Source organism: Oncorhynchus kisutch, linkage group LG10, assembly GCF_002021735.2.
Source record: "Oncorhynchus kisutch isolate 150728-3 linkage group LG10, Okis_V2, whole genome shotgun sequence".
In the NCBI taxonomy this organism is placed as follows: domain Eukaryota; kingdom Metazoa; phylum Chordata; class Actinopteri; order Salmoniformes; family Salmonidae; genus Oncorhynchus; species Oncorhynchus kisutch.
The window spans coordinates 59,646,366-59,666,365 of NC_034183.2; the positions used below are offsets into that span (position 1 = coordinate 59,646,366).

Sequence of the window (20,000 nt, forward strand, 5' to 3'; positions counted from 1 at the left end):
AGAGAGAGAGATATGAGAAAATACCAGGTATGTGTAGGGCTATGTGTGTGCATGGGAGGAGAGATAATGGGGTGGATTCTCAGCAAAGGGAGCTGATGTCTCCCTTGCTGCAGCCCCACTTGCAGCAGGCATTGGACAGGCCCACACATCACCCATCACGGCCCTTACGGTCTGACATACGGAGAGCCTCCAGTATCTCCTCTGAGATGAGGGAGCGGGCTGGCCTGCTGATGAACACCCCACCCTCCTGGACATGCTGGAAGGGACCCTCTGGGACCTGTGAGTCTGAGTTCCAGCCTTCAGACGAGTCCTCGTCATGGGAGCTGAAAGGGTCCTGAGGGAAGTCTCCTGAAATGCAGTTTATAGTAGGAGTGTTGAAATGTGATATTGACTCTCAGTGCTGCTCAATTTATACATTCAAAAGTCAAAGATTACTGTGTTTCTATTTCAAATAAAATGTTATGTGTAACGTGCCAAATACAAGTAAAAATAGATAAGTAAAAAAAAAAAAAAAAAAGTAACAAGTAATTAAAGAGCAGCAGTAAAATAACCCTAGCGAGGCTATATACAGGGGGTACCGGTACAGAGTCAATGTGAGTAGCAGTAGCGTAAAAAGGGGGGGCAATGCAAACAGTCTGGGTAGCCCTTTGATTAGCTGTTCAGGAGGCTTATGGCTTGGGGGTAGAAGCTGTTTAGAAGCCTTTTGGACCTAGACTTGGTGCTCCGGTACCGACTGACACTCAGTAGCAGAGAGAACAGTCTATGACTAGGGTGGCTGGAGTCCTTGACAATTTTTGAGCCTTCCTCTGACACCGCCTGGTATAGAGGTCCCGGATGGCAGGAAGTTTGACCCCAGTGATGTACTGTGTCGTACACACTACCCTCTGCAGTGCCTTGTGGTCAGAGGCCAAGCAGTTGCCATACCAGGCAGTGATGCAACCAGTAGGATGCTCTCGATGGGGCAGCTGTATAGCACTTTTTGAGGATCTGAGGACCCATGTCAAATACTTTCAGTCTCCTGAGAGGGAGACTACTGTCTTGATGTGTTTGGACCAATGCACAATACATTTAAATGAAAAAAATGTAATCGACTGTGCGGATATAATACATTCCAATGGACAAAGCCAGTGGTACAAAAAAAGCCAACATAGTCCTTTCCCTTTACTCAACAAACCATAAATCACTGATAAATTGAATCAGGTGCATTACTGCTTGGCTAGAATCAAAATGTGCACAATTTAGAAACACAATGACCCAATAAAAGGCTTGTCCAGCTGGCATGCCTCACCTGCACTCCCAAGTGACCGTCTCCAGCGAGATCCTCCACAGGTGAAGATGACCGCCCGGATGAACTCCCGGCCACATAGCTTCACTCCATACGTGGGGCGCTCCATCCCCTGCACCCCAGCCACTAACAGACACACAGCTAATACCAGTGGTTTCCACATCATGTCCCAGGAGGTAAATGAACGAGTGAGCCAAAAAGGAGGAGAGAGAATAGATTCTTCAATGGTAGACTGGGCTGTTGGAGCAGGTGTTTTCTCTGTCTCTCTGTGGTCGCGAGTGTTGTGTGACTTCCCCAGTGACCTGGTATTGGTTTATAAAGGGGTCCTCAGCCATACGAGGTAGACATGGAACTTGCACATGCACACCCTCCCAACCAGGACAGTCATAGATAGGAGAGAGAGATAGACCCAGAGACCTTTATGGAGACAAAGCACTGACCAAAGGTGGCATAATTAGCCAATACTACTCAAACGCGACGATGATGTCAGAGTAGTTTGTAATCTGATTACAGGAAAAACGAATTTTCTGGATGTCAAACCCACGTTTCATTTGAATCCTCACCTATACCTTTTTTGTGGTCATCACCCACCTCAAACTCACTTGATCACCAGACATTTCTGCTCATGCAAAGCAAGTGTTAATGTGCAAAGCCACGGTGTAGTGGGAACACTCCCTAACACATGTTACATACAAATCCCATCCGAGACCAGGATTCAATACCTGTGGTCCACCCTTCCCACTGTTTCTCCCTCTTGTTTATTTCCTCACTATCTGAATAAAGTGTCAAAACACGTTAAAAATACATTTAAACTGATCAAATCTTCTACAGTGTAATGGATTTCTTCATCTGAACGAGAGGCGGACCAAAGCGCAGCGTGGTTGTTTTGATTCATGTTTTAATAAATCCCTTCACATGAACAAACTAACAAAAACAAGAAATGTGAAAACTCAAAACAGCCCTATCTGGTGCAAAACACAGAGACAGGAACAATCACCCACAAACACACAGTGAAACCCAGGCTACCTAAGTATGATTCTCAATCAGAGACAACTAATGACACCTGCTCTGATTGAGAACCATACTAGGCCTAAACATAATAATACCCAAATTATAGAAAAACAAACATAGACTGCCCACCCAACTCACGCCCTGACCATACTAATAATGATAAAACAAAGGAAATAAAGGTCAGAACGTGACATACAGAGGTACAGTAGGAATGTTGGGTATGATGACACAGTTCAGAAGTGTGATGCCACCGTGTCAAAATGTCGGTATCAAGAACATGTTTTCTCAAACACAAATACCCAGTTTAGTACATACAGTATACTACTAATGTACATGTGTGCTACATTTCAGTAGTGGGAAGATCCAGCCTACCGACGGAGAAGGAGCTGTGACTGTGGATGACGACGAGGTGCCTGTTGAGCTGTTCCATGGCCTGTCTGTCAGATGTCTCTACATCTATGCTCCCTCCTCTCAAGATACTACCTTTCTGAACTGCCTATCATCTAAGTTGACCATCGCCAACATACTGACAGATCCTACCTTTGTTTTGTTAAATAGTTCTGGTTACATTTTGTTTTCAAAGTGACTTTGAGATTCTGCTTGTAATGAAAAGCACTAAATAAAATACATATTTTTATTATTATATAGAACTTCACTTTCAGTAAAACTTAAACTCTTCTCCTATACCACTTCACACCTTTTCAGTGCTGACTCTGTAAGCCCCAGCTCTGATATTCTCCCATGACTTGCTTCTCCCCTCATATTTCTCCATCTCTCTCTCTCTGAAAAAAGAGGGATGAAGTCACAGGTGGGGGGTTCACACATCAAGGAGTAGGGGGTGCGTGCGACGGAAATGAGGCAAAGCGGGTGACATTTTCAAAGGCAGATAACATGGAAGTCATCATCTGAGTCAAACAAAGGCTGGGACCCTATCTGTGTCAACGCATAGGTAAAGGTCTCCCGTTTCAGAATTGACAATGGATTTGTGAATTTGTAATTAATAGGTTGATAACAATGCGAACAACATGGTATTTCAGGGGGACGTTGGAGACTCATTTGCACATTGTCTAGTGGTGAGTGACCAGGTGAGCAGGTTAAGAGAGCGACATTGATGGCGACTGAATGTGTTGCTTTTTGAATCATTTGTTTGTTGCCAGTATGTAGACTGTCTGTATACGTGTGTGTGTGTATCGCGGTTTTGTCTCACCAGGGTGATGGTCAGATTCGTGTTACAACGAGGAATGAGCGTTACACCGAGGCCTGTTGCTGGATTGCATTTGAAGGTGGAGGGTCCGTCATGGCATAGGGCCGGTTTTGTCAGCAGCATCATCGACTGAGCGTGTTGTCATTGCAATCTCAACGCTGGTGCGTTACGGGAAGACATCCTCCTCCCTCATGTGGTACCTCTTCCTGCAGGCTCATCCTGACATGACCCTCCAGCATGACAATGCCACCAGCCATACTGATCGATCTGTGCGTGATTTCCTGCAAGACAGAATGTCAGTGTTTCTGCCATGGCCAGCGAAGAGCCTGGATCTCAATCCCATTGAGCACGTCTGGGACCTGTTGGATCGGAGGGCTAGGGCCTGTCCCCCCAGAATGTCTGGGAACTTGCAGGGTGTCTTGGTTGAAGAGTGGGGTAACATCTCACAGCATGAACTGGCAAATCTGATGCAGTCCCTGAGGAGGAAATGCACTGCGAGTACTTAATGCAGCTGGTGGCCACACCAGATACTGACTTACTTTTGTTCAGGGACACATATTCCATTTTTGTTAGTCACATGTCTGTGGAACTTGTTCAGTTTATGTCTTAGTTGTTGAATCTTGTTATGTCCATACAAATATTTACACATGTTAAGTTTGCTGAAAATAAATGCAGTTGACAGTGAGAGGACGTTTCTTTTTTTGCTGAGTTTATGTTTGTGTGTGTGCAGGACATAACTACTGCAAAACAACCAACAAAAATTGGTCACAGTTCTTGCAGCTATGTCGGTCGCTGGGTCTGTACTTAGTCACTGGTAAGCTTTTAGGTGACTCCTATGGTTAGTACACCTACAGTTCATCCCTTGGCAGTGGTACTGTAGATTGCTTTATCACTGATCCCAACCGAGTCTCTCAGAGCATTCACAGTCAGCCCACTGACACACCTACACCTGTATCAGATCACAGCAAAATCCCAGTCTATTTGAAAAGCTCAATATTCAACCATGAGGCATCAAAGCCAAAGGGACTGCATAATACTAAGACATGCTATCGATGGAAGGAAAGTAGTGTAGAAACCAACCCCCCAAAATTGGTCAACAACAAATTCAATCCCTTTTAGAAACGTTTCACTGAATTAGTTAAACTTGTTATTACAAAGCCTAAAGTATATTTGACCTTTCAGCTGCCTTATCAAATCTAAAAATGTCAAGCAGACGACCTAAGAAAATTAACAACAATGACAAATGGTTTGATGAAGAATGCAAAAACCTAAGAAAGAAATTAAAAAACCTATCCAACCAAAAACATAGACCCATGTATTTCACTGTTTCCCAAGCCAATAAATCCCTTTACATTAAATGTGTGAGAGCAGAAGAGAGAGAACAGAATCCATGTTAAACTACTCATTTTCATTCAGTGTTCATATACAGCGTTGTTGTTTTAGACAACTAAATTCACTGATCACTCATCTGCAATATAATAGTTATGTCACTTTCACTTAACCTTATTGCTCTAAAAGAGCTTGCTACACTAGGTCTAGGCCTACACAATAATAAGGTTGCATGCTTTCAGACCAGGTGACATTGAGGTCGCATTGTCTAACTTAATGTAACATTTTATTTCAAATCAAACTGAGATACAGTGTTACTACCAAATCACTAGTTGATTGACATTAAAATAATCCAATTTCTATCCCGGATTTGGGATCCGCCTCTGTTGTTTAATTTCAAATTCAAACTGGACATGGGTTTCTCACAGATGTGAAGAAGTGCTTTGTATCGACAAATTATGTGGTACTACCACTTTAAAACATGTTGGGAGTTGTCTGCCAATCAGCGCGAATGAGGGGGAGGAAAGAAAGCGGGTGGGTAGCAACAGTTGCCCCGGTGAGGACGAAGCGCCATAGCCACGGTAGCCCTGGCGACAAGAACCCAGCAACGAGAATCAACAACAACAGCCTGAATCCTTGAAAAAAATAAAAACAAAAATATCGGTGGGAAATTCACTTGGAATCAGAGGTGAAACTCTAAACATATTAGATAGTTTACGTGTGCTTCTAACATTTCAAATGAAACATTATGTTGGATGCTGCTGTTTTTCTTTGCCTGTTTCAGTAGCCATTTATAGCAAACTGGTTGCCAACGTCTCTAGCTAGCTAACTTGCTTGTTGGCTCATCAATAGTGTCTCTTGAAACGCGGTGTCTGAGTACATTATGCCTGACATGACGCTTTAATACCCAGGCCGTTGTTATGGCGATGTCAAATGCACGATATGGGTACAAAATGGCGGGTGTTGTAGATACGCGAGACAAGCTAACGACCGTTAGCTAGCTCTGCTGTTGACATGCAGCTTGCTGACCAGCTCGAAGCTAATGTTAGCTAGCCAGGCTACGTGGAAAACCACAGTGGCATCTGTCAAATAATGTTCTAACTTTACCCATCTTATCAACTTTAACGCAAAATGTCCTTCTGTCTGGTTGAGACAGAGGTTGACTCGTTAACCAACGTTAGCTAGCTAGTTGCTGCTAGCCAATCTCACTGCGAGCTGATAGTAGTAGTCTGGATAAAACAAATTAAAAAGCTAACTAAAGATGCATTGTAATTTGGTAAATGAGAAGAAATAGCCGGCCAGAGGTTTTAGTTCTCAAGCCCGTACGAAGGCAAGAAAGGTAGCACTGGGAAGTGAAGTCAAGCAAGCAATGTGAAGAGGGGCGTGTCAGTGAGGGGCGCGACTGACTATATTATGCAGATGTAAGTTACAGTGGCAAGGACCTTGAAACATGGGGGGGCATTTGCGTTAATTCCAAACAGTAACTCATTCACTTGGATAGCTAAACTGAATTTTATCCAGTAATGTATATCTTCGTCTCATTTTGGCAACCGCAAAGGTCATATATAGTTATTTGCTGAGTATTGGCTACTCAATAAAACCCATACTATTGAATTGGCTAAAAAGGGGTGAAATGGTAGTGTTCTTGAAAACATTTTGTAAACATCTGTAAACCTGCTATACTGTTATAAATTCCACAGAGCAGTGTCTCTTCTGTATATGAGAGAGTGCGAGGGAGAGAAGGGTTTGGTACTTTAGGGAGAAATAGACATGTCAAAGCTAGAAGCTGGATATTCTATTCTAAAAGAGTGGTCTAAATTCTGTACTTCGTCCAGACACCATGTTATTACCCCTTCATTAACCATGTAAATTACAAGTGAACTCAAAGTAAAAACAACACCAATGCTTTACGCAGTGTCAATAGACAAGCAGAATGGAGACTGGCTTCCCCACTTTACTCATGTTGCAGTCCCGTGAATATCAGTTGGTGTGTTCGATTCCCACGAGGGACCAGTACAAAAAAAGTATTAAAATGAATGCACTCACTACTGTAAGGCGCTCTGGATATGAGTGTCTGCTAAATCACAAACATGTACATGTAAAAAGCCTTCTGGCCTGTAGCAGCAGCAGTCACATTAGAGATGACTGATCGCATTACAGGTAACGGGACACCAAATGCATGCCTTTCTTTCCCTTCAAGCCTTCTCCTTCCCCACACCTCTTCTCTAGCTGTACCACTAACAGTCTTTGGAGGGGAAATCTCAGTCATAAGTGAATTGACTCATTATTAGGCCCAGACAGAATATGTGTAAAGAAGCAGAAGTTCCCCATGTGTATAGCAATTTCAATTATGAAATTAATTAGAGGCAGTGCTACAATACATTAATTACAGTGGTATAATTGTTTAAAATGTATGTAAACTGTGTTTAAACTTCTCTGTCTGTATTCGGTCTCTAAATGTTTTCAATCACGAGCAGCACCATATCAACAAGTACAATTCAGAGTATGTGCAAATGCACATGGCGAATAAAGGTGATTCTGATTATGACACAGCGGTAAAAAGCCAGGTGCTGATAAGAAACCTCTCCTGCTGGGTTCCATCTGGCCTCACTGACTCAATCATTATCACGTTAAGGAACAGTCTGGATGATGATGATGATAGGGCCCCATTAAAGATAAAGCAACAATTTAACAATTACTATCTATAGCTACACTGAACAAAAATATAAACACAACATGTAAAGTGTTGGTCCCATATTTCTTGAGGTGAAATAAAAGATCCCAGAAATTTTCCATACACACAAAAAGCTTATTTCTCTCAAATTTTGTTCACAAATTTGTTTACGTCCCTGTTAGTGAGCATTTCTCCTTTGCCAAGATAATCCATCCATCGGATAGGTGTGGCATATCAAGAAGCTGATTAAACAGTATGATCATTACACAGGTGCACCTTGTGCTGGGGACAATGAAAGGCCACTCTAAAATGGGCAGTTGTATCACACAACACAATGCCACAGATGTGTCATGTTTTGAGGGAGCGTGCAATTGGCATGCTGACTGCAGAAATGTCCACCAGAGCTGTTGCCAGAGAATTGAATGTTCATTTTTCTACCATAAGCCGCCCTAATGTCGTTTTAGAGAATTTGTCAACCGGCCTCAAAACCACAGACCATGTGTCACCACGCCAGCCCAGGATCTCCACATCTGGCTTCTTCACCTGCGGGATCATCTGAGACCAGGCACCCAGACAGCTGATGAAACTGTGGGTTTGCACAACTGAAGAGTTTCTGCACAAACTGTCAGAAACAGTCTCGGGGAAGCTCATCTGCTTGCTCATCATCCTCACCAGGGTCTTGACCTGACTGCAGTTCGACTTCGTAACCGACATGGGAAAATTCTCACCTTCGATGGTCACTGGCACGCTGGAGAAGTGTTCTCTTCATGGATGAATCCTAGTTTCAACTGTACTGGGCAGATGGCAGACTGCGTGTATGGCATTGTGTGAGCGAGCGGTTTGCTGATGTCAAAGTTATGAACAGAGTGCCCCATAGTGGGGGTGGGGTTATGGTATGGTCAGGCATAAGCTACGGACAACGAACACAATTGCATTTTATCAATGCCAATTTGAATGCACAGATATAATGTGAAGAGATCCTGAGGCCCATTGTCGTGCCATTCATCCGCTGCCATCAGCTCATGTTTCAGCATGATAATGTACAGCTCCATGTCACAAGGATCTGTACACAATTCCTGGAAGCTGAAAATGTCCCAGTGCTTCCATGACCTGCATACTCTCCACGCATGTCACCCATTGAGCATGTTTGGGATGCTCTGGGTTGATGTGTACTACAGTGTGTTCCAGTTCCCGCCGATACCCAGCTACTTCACACAGCCATTGAAGAGGAGTAGGATAACATTCCATTGGCCACAATCAACAGCCTGATCAACTCTATACGAAGGAGGCGTCTCAATGCGCATGAAGCAAATGGTGGTCACACCAGATACTGACTGGTTTTCTGATCCATGCCCCTACCTTTTAAAAAATAGGTATCTGTGACCAACGAATGCATATCTGTATTCCCAGCCATGTGAAATCCACAGGGCCTGGTGAATTTATTTCAATTGACTGATTTCCTTATATGAACTGTAACTCAGTAAAATCTTTGAAATGGTTTCATGTTGCTTTTATATTTTTTATTCATTGTAGATTAGCCTGGTCCCCGATCTGTTTGTGCTCTTGCCAACAACATTGCTGTCATTGTCAAGCCAAACACAAGAATTCCGTCAGGAACTGGCAAGAGAGCAGAAAAAGACTGGCACCCAGGCTTCAGCTAGATCTCTCAGCTAACAAGATTTTATTTTATTTTTCACATATTCAGTGTCTGAGTCCCAGTTCTCGTGATGGCCACGACAGGCTACGTTGGGGAGTTGCAGCCCGTGACGACCCAGCCCCAAGGGGCAGTGAGTGGGAGTGTGACGGTGGCTGGACAGTCCTCAGCATCCGCTGCCCCACACACCGTGGTAGCTCCTACGCAGCAGTTCCTGGCTCAGCTTCAGACCACAGTGGGGGCTCCTGCAGCCGCAGCAGGACACATCACACCCCCTGCACAAGCCACTCCCACAGCGTCACAGAAGACAGCAGGTATTGTTTCTGCCAGTATAATTTTTCATTTGATTGTAATACATTTATTAATTGCGATGTATAAATAAATATTTATATTGTTTCATTGATACATTTATGTACTTTTATGGCATTTTGAGTCATGTCTTATAGGTATGCATCCATTCAGATGCTTATGACAATGTGTATCATGCAATAAATTAACCCTAGTGTCTGTATCAGTTGTCCAGGTGGTGCCCACACAGGCTCCTCCCCCCCAGACCCAGTATGTGACGGCTGAGATCCAGGGTTCTTCATCACAGGCCAACAACGCCCAGAACGCCCCCCAGTACATCGTAGTCACCGTCACAGGTGAGCCGAGCTCAGCATCACATCACATGCTACTGACTGTAGACTTAATTTATCTGAAGTCATGACTGACACTAGTCTGGTCCCAGATCTGTTTGACAACTCCTATGGTGATTGTCACGCAGACCATAAGAGTTGGCAAGAAAGCACAAACACCTGGGACCAGGCTACATTATTGCGGCATTTCATTCAGAAACCTGACCATTTGTATTTATTTAATTTTATTGACCCTTTATTTAACTAGGCAAGTCAGTGAAGAACAAGTTATTATGTACAATGATGGCCTACCAAAAGGCCTTCTGCGGAAATGGGGGCTGGGATTAAAAATAAAATGAAAGCACAAAACATGGTGCAAACATTATTTTAGCTTAGAATAGGTATGATATGCTTTACAGAGATTATACAACTAAAGATAAATTAGAATCCGATTACGTTGGTGTCACGTTCTTAGATGGGCCTGAGAGAGAGGAAGTAACAAGTCTCATAGCTTCCTGTTCAAGCTCTGTTCTTGATCTTAAGAGAGCCGTTCTGATTCACAGTTTCTACCAAATGAATCTAAAAACCTGCAATGAGTGGAATGTCTCTGATTGCTGTGAACTCTGTCCCTGTGCTCTTGCTTATCATGAAGAGGTTGTGTACTGTAATATGTGGGTGTAGTGGCTCAGAGAGAAGTCACAATTTCATATTAACAGGTCTCGCTCTCTCTCTCTGTTTTTCTCTCTCCCTTTCTCTCTCTCTTTCCCTTTCTCTCTCTCTCTCTCTCCCTTTCTCTCTCTCTCTCTCTCTATCCCCCCTCTCTCGCTCTCTCCCTTTCTCTCTTTCTCTCTCTCTCTCTCTCCCTTTCTCTTTCACTCTCTCTCCACAGAGGGCTCTCTCCATTCAAGTGACTCTGTGTCTGACTCGAGCCCTCCTCCAGCTGTGGTACAGCAGACTGGGGTTCCCACACAGGTGGTGCAGCAGGTGCAAGCAGCACAGCAGGTAGAGGTCCCTTCCCCTCTCTCATTCACACCTGGGTCATGTTCATTAGGCACCAAACAGAAGAAAACAGATTAAAACACAGCAGGTAGAGGTCCCTTCCCCTCTCTCATTCACACCGGGGTCATGTTCATTAGGCACCAAACAGAAGAAAACAGATTAAAACACAGCAGGTAGAGGTCCCTTCCCCTCTCTCATTCACACCGGGGTCATGTTCATTAGGCACCAAACAGAAGAAAACAGATTAAAACAGAGAGGTGACTATCTGAACTTTTTCTCTTTCATGCCATAATGAACATGATCCTGGTAGATATTGCAACAATTGCAACTTGAAACCACACAGAAAAAAACTGTTTATTATTCGCAACTCATCATAAGACTTGGTGAAGCCAAAATAGTGCTGACATAAAGTATTTATGCATCCCTTCAGTATTTGGTGTCCAGCATTGGTGCACTATTATGTGGAAAATGAGAAGTGATAGTCTCAGCAGTTATGGGTTTTACGGTAACAACCTCTGAACAAACCAAGAATTGAGGAAAAACTATCGAAACTAGCATTTGCTGTTCCCCGAGAGAACTTGGCCGGAAATAGCTCAAAATACTTACTAATCTCTCAAGCCTATGGTGTCTAACTGCTCTCAGATGGCAAAACAGTAACTCAGATGTTTTATTGTCACACACTGGATAGGTGCAGTGAAATGTGTTGTTTTACAGGGGCAGCCATAGTAGTACGGTGTGAAACATGTGTTGGACAAGTCAGGACATGGGAAGCATGAGGAAAAATGTTCAGTTCTCGTCACACCCAGTTTGAGCTGATGTAACAGGGCTATTATCTTAGCTACCAGACGCTATTGTCTTAGCTACACACTGTGTGAATCTATCTGTGTTGTGTTTTCTGTCCTTAGAGGTCAGTGGTGCAGGCAACGTCCCAGATCACAGCCAAGACTGAACAGGGTATCACCACCCAGCTGAGTGTCACCAATCTGCAGCCTGTCCACCTCACTCAGGAGGTAAGACACACACACACACACACGTACAAGACATAAACGGAACACCACACATAACACATAAATATACACACACACATAACCATCCTTTGAGCTAAAGATAGTATATATAATTCAACAACCACACGCTGTATTGCATTGTATTATGTATTCATTTGGTCCTGCTGAGCCAGATAAACATCACAACATTTCCCTCCTGGTTGGTTGGTTCCAGAGTTCGCATAGCAAACAGAGAGAGAGGGATGAGACAGACGTAGGGAGAGGCCGAGAGGTAGAGGAGGAGTGGACAACAGCAGAGCAGAGCAGGACAGACGCACAGTACTTTGCATGGGTGCCGTCAGACAGACACCCAGACATGCAGACAGACGGACACAGCCTCCAGGAGTACCCCTCCTACTTCCCCCTCTCCCTCCCCCTGACCTTCCCTCCCTTCGCCTTGTCCCTGTCGGTGCTCTCCCTGGGCTGGGAGGGGATGGAGATGGGAGGCTACCCCACGGTCACCACAGCCCAAGGACAGCCACTCCTGTTTGACGCAGCCTCTGCCCTCAGAGTAGGTCAATTAGGTAGAATTTCTGCCTTAGTCTCCCACTACTAAGTGCAGTTTTAACTTAAAGATGCAATATGCAGAAATTGCTCTGCCATTTCCGGGCTCCTGAGTGGCGCAGTGGTCTAAGGCACTGCATCTCAGTGGAAGAGGCGTCACTACAGTCCCTGGTTCGAATCCAGGCTGTATCACATCCAGCTGTGATTGGTAGTCCCATAGGGCGCTGCACAATTGGCCCAGCGTCGTCCGGGGTAGGCCGTCATTGTCAATAGGAATTTGTTCTTAAATGACTTGCCTAGTTAAATAAAAGTGAAATAAAAAATAGTTTGCCTGATTTCAGTTTATGTGACAAAACAAGCAGGTATAAGTGGAGAATCATTGAACCATCTTTTTTCCGTAACCAGAAATATGGTATTTTCAGCTGTTTGAAGCTGGTGTACAACACCTAGTAAAAGACGCAAAAAAGAAACTTATGAACAGGAAGCAGAGAAATACATAGAACAGATCTACCACTTCTGAGACTTGTTTTCAGTGAGAATCACAGATCCATAACACACATATGTGAATGGAATCAGGTCGCCCCAAAATGTCTTATTGCAGCTTTAAATGGAAGTTAGGTATCCTAGAGAGGCTGTCAGTGGGTAACAGAGTGGAGTGGGATTAAGGCAGAGACAACACAGTAGGTAGGAAAGAGCAATGTGAAGGGTAAGGGGAGCAGCCTGCAAGTCAAGGTCATTTTCCCATTGAAGTGAATGAGCCCGTGATTGATGTGGTATGCCTCATGATTGACTACGGTTGAAATATTTGGACACACTTCAAAGGAAATTGGAGGAGGGGGAGTAGATTAGTGTTTTGACCGACTCTGTGTGTGTACTCATGCCTGCATGTGTGTGTGTGTGTGTGTGTGTGTGTGTGTGTCCCAGGTACAGCAGCAGCTCCAGCAGGTGCCAGTGCAGCATGTGTACACCAATCAGGTGCAGTATGTTGAAGGGGGAGACAACAACTACACCACCAGCACAATGTAAGCTTTCCTCTCCACTACTCTCTCTGAACACTGTCTATGGTGATATAATGCTATGCCACTATGCTTATATAGTTTGTTAACTGTTGCTAACTAGCTAGCTTGATCACTAAAACTAGACAGTGGAGTAAGCCAGACAGCACAGACAGATCTGGAACTGCTATTTTTGTGATGCAGTGGTTCATCTTTCAAGACAACAGTTATACTGCTGATTTAGAAAATAACTGTCCTTCTGTCCTCCCCTGCTCCCTCCCCTGCTTCCCACCTCCTCCCTTTCTCCAGTCGCTCAGGCAGCTTCACCTACACAGACACCCCTCTGTACACTCAGACCACTGCCGCCCCTTACTACGAAGCCCCTCCCACCTCTGGCTCACAGGTCCCCACCACCGGCACACCCCTGACCGTCTCCGTGACAACGGGCTCCACCGGTGGTGTGTCTATGTACGTGGCTGGCACAGGCCAGATTGTGGCCAATCCGGCGGCCACCTCTGGGGGTGGGGCAACGGTGGTGGCGACAGGGGGAACAGCCAATGGGACTGGGGAAGGGGCGGGGGCTAATGGAAGCGGGGGCAGCTATGTGATCCAGGGGGGGTACATGCTGAGTGGCAACAGTCAGGGGGGCTACTCCACCCACAACGCCCGCTCCTCTCCTGCCACCGTCAGTACAACAGAGGGCGAGGAGGGTAGTGGCGTACCGTCGGCAGACAAAAAGGTATGAGACAGAGACGCCAATCTCAATACTATTCTCTCACACACACCTTTCAGTGTTCTACTAGTCTCAATACTATTCTCTCACACACACCTTTCAGTGTTCTACTAGTCTCAGTACTAGACTGTAGGAGGGACATGGCTGTTCTCCTAGTCTCAGTACTAGACTGTAGGAGGGACATGGCTGTTCTACTAGTCTCAGTACTAGACTGTAGGAGGGACATGGCTGTTCTACTAGTCTCAGTACTAGACTGTAGGAGGGACATGGCTGTTCTCCTAGTCTCAGTACTAGACTGTAGGAGGGACATGGCTGTTCTACTAGTCTCAGTACTAGACTGTAGGAGGGACATGGCTGTTCTACTAGTCTCAGTACTAGACTGTAGGAGGGACATGGCTGTTCTACTAGTCTCAGTACTAGACTGTAGGAGGGACATGGCTGTTCTCCTAGTCTCAGTACTAGACTGTAGGAGGGACATGGCTGTTCTACTAGTCTCAGTATTAGACTGTAGGAGGGACATGGCTGTTCTACTAGTCTCAGTACTAGACTGTAGGAGGGACATGGCTGTTCTACTAGTCTCAGTACTAGACTGTAGGAGGGACATGGTTGTTCTACTAGTCTCAGTACTAGACTGTAGGAGGGACATGGCTGTTCTACTAGTCTCAGTACTAGACTGTAGGAGGGACATGGTTGTTCTACTAGTCTCAGTACTAGACTGTAGGAGGGACATGGTTGTTCTACTAGTCTCAGTACTAGACTGTAGGAGGGACATGGCTGTTCTCCTAGTCTCAGTACTAGACTGTAGGAGGGACATGGCTATTCTCCTAGTCTCAGTACTAGACTGTAGGAGGGACATGGCTATTCTCCTAGTCTCAGTACTAGACTGTAGGAGGGACATGGCTGTTCTCCTAGTCTCAGTACTAGACTGTAGGAGGGACATGGCTGTTCTCCTAGTCTCAGTACTAGACTGTAGGAGGGACATGGCTGTTCTACTAGTCTCAGTACTAGACTGTAGGAGGGACATGGCTGTTCTCCTAGTCTCAGTACTAGACTGTAGGAGGGACATGGCTGTTCTCCTAGTCTCAGTACTAGACTGTAGGAGGGACATGGCTGTTCTACTAGTCTCAGTACTAGACTGTAGGAGGGACATGGCTGTTCTCCTAGTCTCAGTACTAGACTGTAGGAGGGACATGGCTGTTCTACTAGTCTCAGTACTAGACTGTAGGAGGGACATGGCTGTTCTCCTAGTCTCAGTACTAGACTGTAGGAGGGACATGGCTGTTCTCCTAGTCTCAGTACTAGACTGTAGGAGGGACATGGCTGTTCTACTAGTCTCAGTACTAGACTGTAGGAGGGACATGGCTGTTCTCCTAGTCTCAGTACTAGACTGTAGGAGGGACATGGCTGTTCTCCTAGTCTCAGTACTAGACTGTAGGAGGGACATGGCTGTTCTACTAGTCTCAGTACTAGACTGTAGGAGGGACATGGCTGTTCTACTAGTCTCAGTACTAGACTGTAGGAGGGACATGGCTGTTCTCCTAGTCTCAGTACTAGACTGTAGGAGGGACATGGCTGTTCTACTAGTCTCAGTACTAGACTGTAGGAGGGACATGGCTGTTCTCCTAGTCTCAGTACTAGACTGTAGGAGGGACATGGCTGTTCTCCTAGTCTCAGTACTAGACTGTAGGAGGGACATGGCTGTTCTCCTAGTCTCAGTACTAGACTGTAGGAGGGACATGGCTGTTCTACTAGTCTCAGTACTAGACTGTAGCAGGGACATGGCTGTTCTCCTAGTCTCAGTACTAGACTGTAGGAGGGACATGGCTGTTCTACTAGTCTCAGTACTAGACTGTAGGAGGGACATGGCTGTTCTACTAGTCTCAGTACTAGACTGTAGGAGGGACATGGCTGTTCTACTAGTCTCAGTACTAGACTGTAGGAGGGACATGGCTGTTCTACTAGTCTCAGTACTAGACTGTAGGAGGGACATGGCTGTTCTACTAGTCTCAGTACTAGACTGTAGGAGGGACATGGCTGTTCTCCTAGTCTCAGTACTAGACTGTAGGAGGGACATGGCTGTTCTCCTAGTCTCAGTACTAGACTGTAGGAGGGACATGGCTGTTCTCCTAGTCTCAGTACTAGACTGTAGGAGGGACATGGCTGTTCTACTAGTCTCAGTACTAGACTGTAGGAGGGACATGGCTGTTCTACTAGTCTCAGTACTAGACTGTAGGAGGGACATGGCTGTTCTACTAGTCTCAGTACTAGACTGTAGGAGGGACATGGCTGTTCTACTAGTCTCAGTACTAGACTGTAGGAGGGACATGGCTGTTCTCCTAGTCTCAGTACTAGACTGTAGGAGGGACATGGCTGTTCTCCTAGTCTCAGTACTAGACTGTAGGAGGGACATGGCTGTTCTACTAGTCTCAGTACTAGACTGTAGGAGGGACATGGCTGTTCTCCTAGTCTCAGTACTAGACTGTAGGAGGGACATGGCTGTTCTACTAGTCTCAGTAGTAGACTGTAGGAGGGACATGGCTGTTCTACTAGTCTCAGTACTAGACTGTAGGAGGGACATGGCTGTTCTACTAGTCTCAGTAGTAGACTGTAGGAGGGACATGGCTGTTCTACTAGTCTCAGTACTAGACTGTAGGAGGGACATGGCTATTCTCCTAGTCTCAGTACTAGACTGTAGGAGGGACATGGCTGTTCTACTAGTCTCAGTACTAGACTGTAGGAGGGACATGGCTGTTCTACTAGTCTCAGTACTAGACTGTAGGAGGGACATGGCTGTTCTACTAGTCTCAGTACTAGACTGTAGGAGGGACATGGCTGTTCTACTAGTCTCAGTACTAGACTGTAGGAGGGACATGGCTGTTCTCCTAGTCTCAGTACTAGACTGTAGGAGGGACATGGCTGTTCTACTAGTCTCAGTACTAGACTGTAGGAGGGACATGGCTGTTCTACTAGTCTCAGTACTAGACTGTAGGAGGGACATGGCTGTTCTACTAGTCTCAGTACTAGACTGTAGGAGGGACATGGCTGTTCTACTAGTCTCAGTACTAGACTGTAGGAGGGACATGGCTGTTCTACTAGTCTCAGTACTAGACTGTAGGAGGGACATGGCTGTTCTACTAGTCTCAGTACTAGACTGTAGGAGGGACATGGCTGTTCTACTAGTCTCAGTACTAGACTGTAGGAGGGACATGGCTGTTCTACTAGTCTCAGTACTAGACTGTAGGAGGGACATGGCTGTTCTACTAGTCTCAGTACTAGACTGTAGGAGGGACATGGCTGTTCTACTAGTCTCAGTACTAGACTGTAGGAGGGACATGGCTGTTCTACTAGTCTCAGTACTAGACTGTAGGAGGGACATGGCTGTTCTACTAGTCTCAGTACTAGACTGTAGGAGGGACATGGCTGTTCTACTAGTCTCAGTACTAGACTGTAGGAGGGACATGGCTGTTCTACTAGTCTCAGTACTAGACTGTAGGAGGGACATGGCTGTTCTACTAGTCTCAGTACTAGACTGTAGGAGGGACATGGCTGTTCTCCTAGTCTCAGTACTAGACTGTAGCAGGGACATGGCTGTTCTACTAGTCTCAGTACTAGACTGTAGGAGGGACATGGCTGTTCTACTAGTCTCAGTACTAGACTGTAGGAGGGACATGGCTGTTCTACTAGTCTCAGTACTAGACTGTAGGAGGGACATGGCTATTCTCCTAGTCTCAGTACTAGACTGTAGGAGGGACATGGCTGTTCTCCTAGTCTCAGTACTAGACTGTAGGAGGGACATGGCTGTTCTACTAGTCTCAGTACTAGACTGTAGGAGGGACATGGCTGTTCTACTAGTCTCAGTACTAGACTGTAGCAGGGACATGGCTTCATCATGGTATATTGTTATATCGTTGTCCCTGCACTACAGCCCCTCCCAAGCTTACTTCTGCCCCCCATGTCTCTATTATAACGAATGATTGATAATATATAACGTTCAGGAACCAAACCGATCAGTCGTGTGTGTTTGTTGACTAACCCATCCATTTGTCCCTTCTCTCTGTGTGTCCCTCTCTGCCAGGTGCAGTGGCTGCTAGATAACTATGAGACAGCTGAAGGGGTCAGTCTGCCTCGCTCCACCCTCTACTGCCACTACCTGCTGCACTGCCAGGAGCAGAAGCTGGAGCCCGTCAACGCTGCCTCCTTTGGGAAGCTGATCAGATCCGTGTTCATGGGGCTACGCACGCGCCGCCTGGGCACCCGGTGAGACGGGTTATATCATACAGACACGCACACGCCGCCTGGGCACCCGGTGAGACGGGTTATATCATACAGACACGCACGCGCCGCCTGGGCACCCGGTGAGACGGGTTATATCATACAGACACGCACGCGCCGCCTGGGCACCCGGTGAGACGGGTTATATCATACAGACACGCACGCGCCGCCTGGGCACCCGGTGAGACGGGTTATATCATACAGACACGCACGCGCCGCCTGGGCACCCGGTGAGACGGGTTATATCATACAGACACGCACGCGCCGCCTGGGCACCCGGTGAGACGGGTTATATCATATAGACACGCACACGCCGCCTGGGCACCCGGTGAGACGGGTTATATCATACAGACACGCACACGCACACGCCCCAAAAGCTTGGGCTGAATCAGAGGCTGAATTGTGTATGTGTTCCAGGGGGAACTCCAAGTACCACTATTACGGCCTGAGGATCAAGGCCTGCTCCTCTCTGATCAGACTGATGGAGGACCAGCAGCACCTGGCCATGAGACAGCAGCCCTTCTCTCAGAAACAGAGGTGGACTATCAGCCTCTGTCTCTCTCTGCGTCTCTCTGTCTCACTCTCTCTGTCTCTCTGTCTCTCTCTGCGTCTCTCTGTCTCTCTCTGCGTCTCTCTGTCTCACTCTCTCTGTCTCTCTCTCTCTCTGCGTCTCTGCCTCTCTCTGCATCTCTCTGTCTCTCTCTGCGTCTCTCTGTCTCACTCTCTCTGTCTCTCTCTCTGCCTCTCTCTCTCTCTCTCTCTCTGCGTCTCTGTCTCTCTCTCTCTTCTCCTCTTTCACTCTCACAGTGCCTCAAACACTGTCTCCCTCTAGCACTCTAACAGTTGCTCTCTTTCCTACCCTCTCATTCTTTCTCTCTGGCTCTCTCACTCTCTTTCCCCCCTCTCTCACTCTCTGTCTCTCTTTCCTCCCCTCTCTCACTGTGTCTCTCTTTCCCCCCTCTCTCACTCTCTGTCTCTCTTTCCTACCCTCTCTCACTCTCTGTCTCTCTTTCCTACCCTCTCTCACTCTCTGTCTCTCTTTCCTCCCCTCTCTCTCTCTGTCTCTCTTTCCTACCCTCTCTCTCTCTGTCTCTCTTTCCTCCCCTCTCTCACTCTGTCTCTCTTTCCCCCCTCTCTCACTCTCTGTCTCTCTTTCCTCCCCTCTCTCACTCTGTCTCTCTTTCCTCCCCTCTCACTCTCTCTGTCTCTCTTTCCTCCCCTCTCACTCTCTCTGTCTCCCTTTCCTCCCCTCTCTCACCCTGTCTCTCTTTCCTCCCCTCTCTCACTCTGTCTCTCTTTCCTCCCCTCTCACTCTCTCTGTCTCCCTTTCCTCCCCTCTCTCACCCTGTCTCTCTTTCCTCCCCTCTCTCACTCTGTCTCTCTTTCCTCCCCTCTCACTCTCTCTGTCTCCCTTTCCTCCCCTCTCTCACCCTGTCTCTCTTTCCTCCCCTCTCACTCTCTGTCTCTCTTCCTCCCCTCTCTCACTCTCTCTCTTTCCTCTCCTCTCACTCTCTCTGTCTCCCTTTCTCTCATTTCATTTCTGTATTTCTGTCCTTATTCCTAGAACTTATTGTGCCATTTTGTTGTATCTCTCTCATTGAAGCCTCCCTGCTGTATAAAGGATCTTCATTATTTTCATCATGAACCCCTCCTTCCTAGGTTGAAGCCGGTGCAGAA

General features: G+C 46.3%; 2 protein-coding genes across 3 annotated transcripts in view; one reads left to right on the top strand and one right to left on the bottom strand.

Moving 5' to 3' along the window:
* Positions 1-148: 148 nt before the first annotated feature.
* On the bottom strand, positions 149-1,519 carry LOC116375879 (relaxin-3-like). The gene is made up of 2 exons (XM_031834349.1): positions 1,289-1,519; positions 149-348 (listed from the first exon to the last, which is right to left on the bottom strand). Exons 1-2 carry the CDS (start codon positions 1,449-1,451, stop codon positions 149-151), a joined length of 363 nt encoding a protein of 120 aa, XP_031690209.1. The 5' UTR covers positions 1,452-1,519.
* A 3,849-nt stretch (positions 1,520-5,368) lies between these two features.
* The window catches only part of LOC109877735 (MHC class II regulatory factor RFX1-like), a 28,784-nt gene continuing 14,152 nt past the window's right edge, over positions 5,369-20,000 (top strand). Inside the window, exons 1-10 of one of the 2 annotated variants that reach the window (XM_031834331.1) lie at positions 5,369-5,517; positions 9,209-9,471; positions 9,673-9,801; positions 10,664-10,776; positions 11,679-11,783; positions 13,248-13,345; positions 13,628-14,057; positions 18,127-18,308; positions 18,741-18,860; positions 19,983-20,000. The exon at positions 19,983-20,000 is cut by the window's right edge and continues 113 nt beyond it. In XM_031834331.1, coding sequence (XP_031690191.1) covers positions 9,231-9,471; positions 9,673-9,801; positions 10,664-10,776; positions 11,679-11,783; positions 13,248-13,345; positions 13,628-14,057; positions 18,127-18,308; positions 18,741-18,860; positions 19,983-20,000 — 1,436 coding nt within the window. In that variant the 5' untranslated portion in view covers positions 5,369-5,517; positions 9,209-9,230. The remainder of the gene's footprint in view (positions 5,518-9,208; positions 9,472-9,672; positions 9,802-10,663; positions 10,777-11,678; positions 11,784-13,247; positions 13,346-13,627; positions 14,058-18,126; positions 18,309-18,740; positions 18,861-19,982) is intronic. The other variant, XM_031834332.1, reaches the window with a different exon arrangement.

Excerpts from the sequence above, each read along its gene's own strand:
- LOC116375879 (XM_031834349.1), bottom strand. The coding sequence starts at position 1,451 with ATGATGTGGAAACCACTGGTATTAGCTGTGTGTCTGTTAGTGGCTGGG. Across the intron at positions 349-1,288 it reads ACGGTCACTTGGGAGTGCAG|GAGACTTCCCTCAGGACCCT; the intron begins GTGAGGCATGCC and ends ACTGCATTTCAG.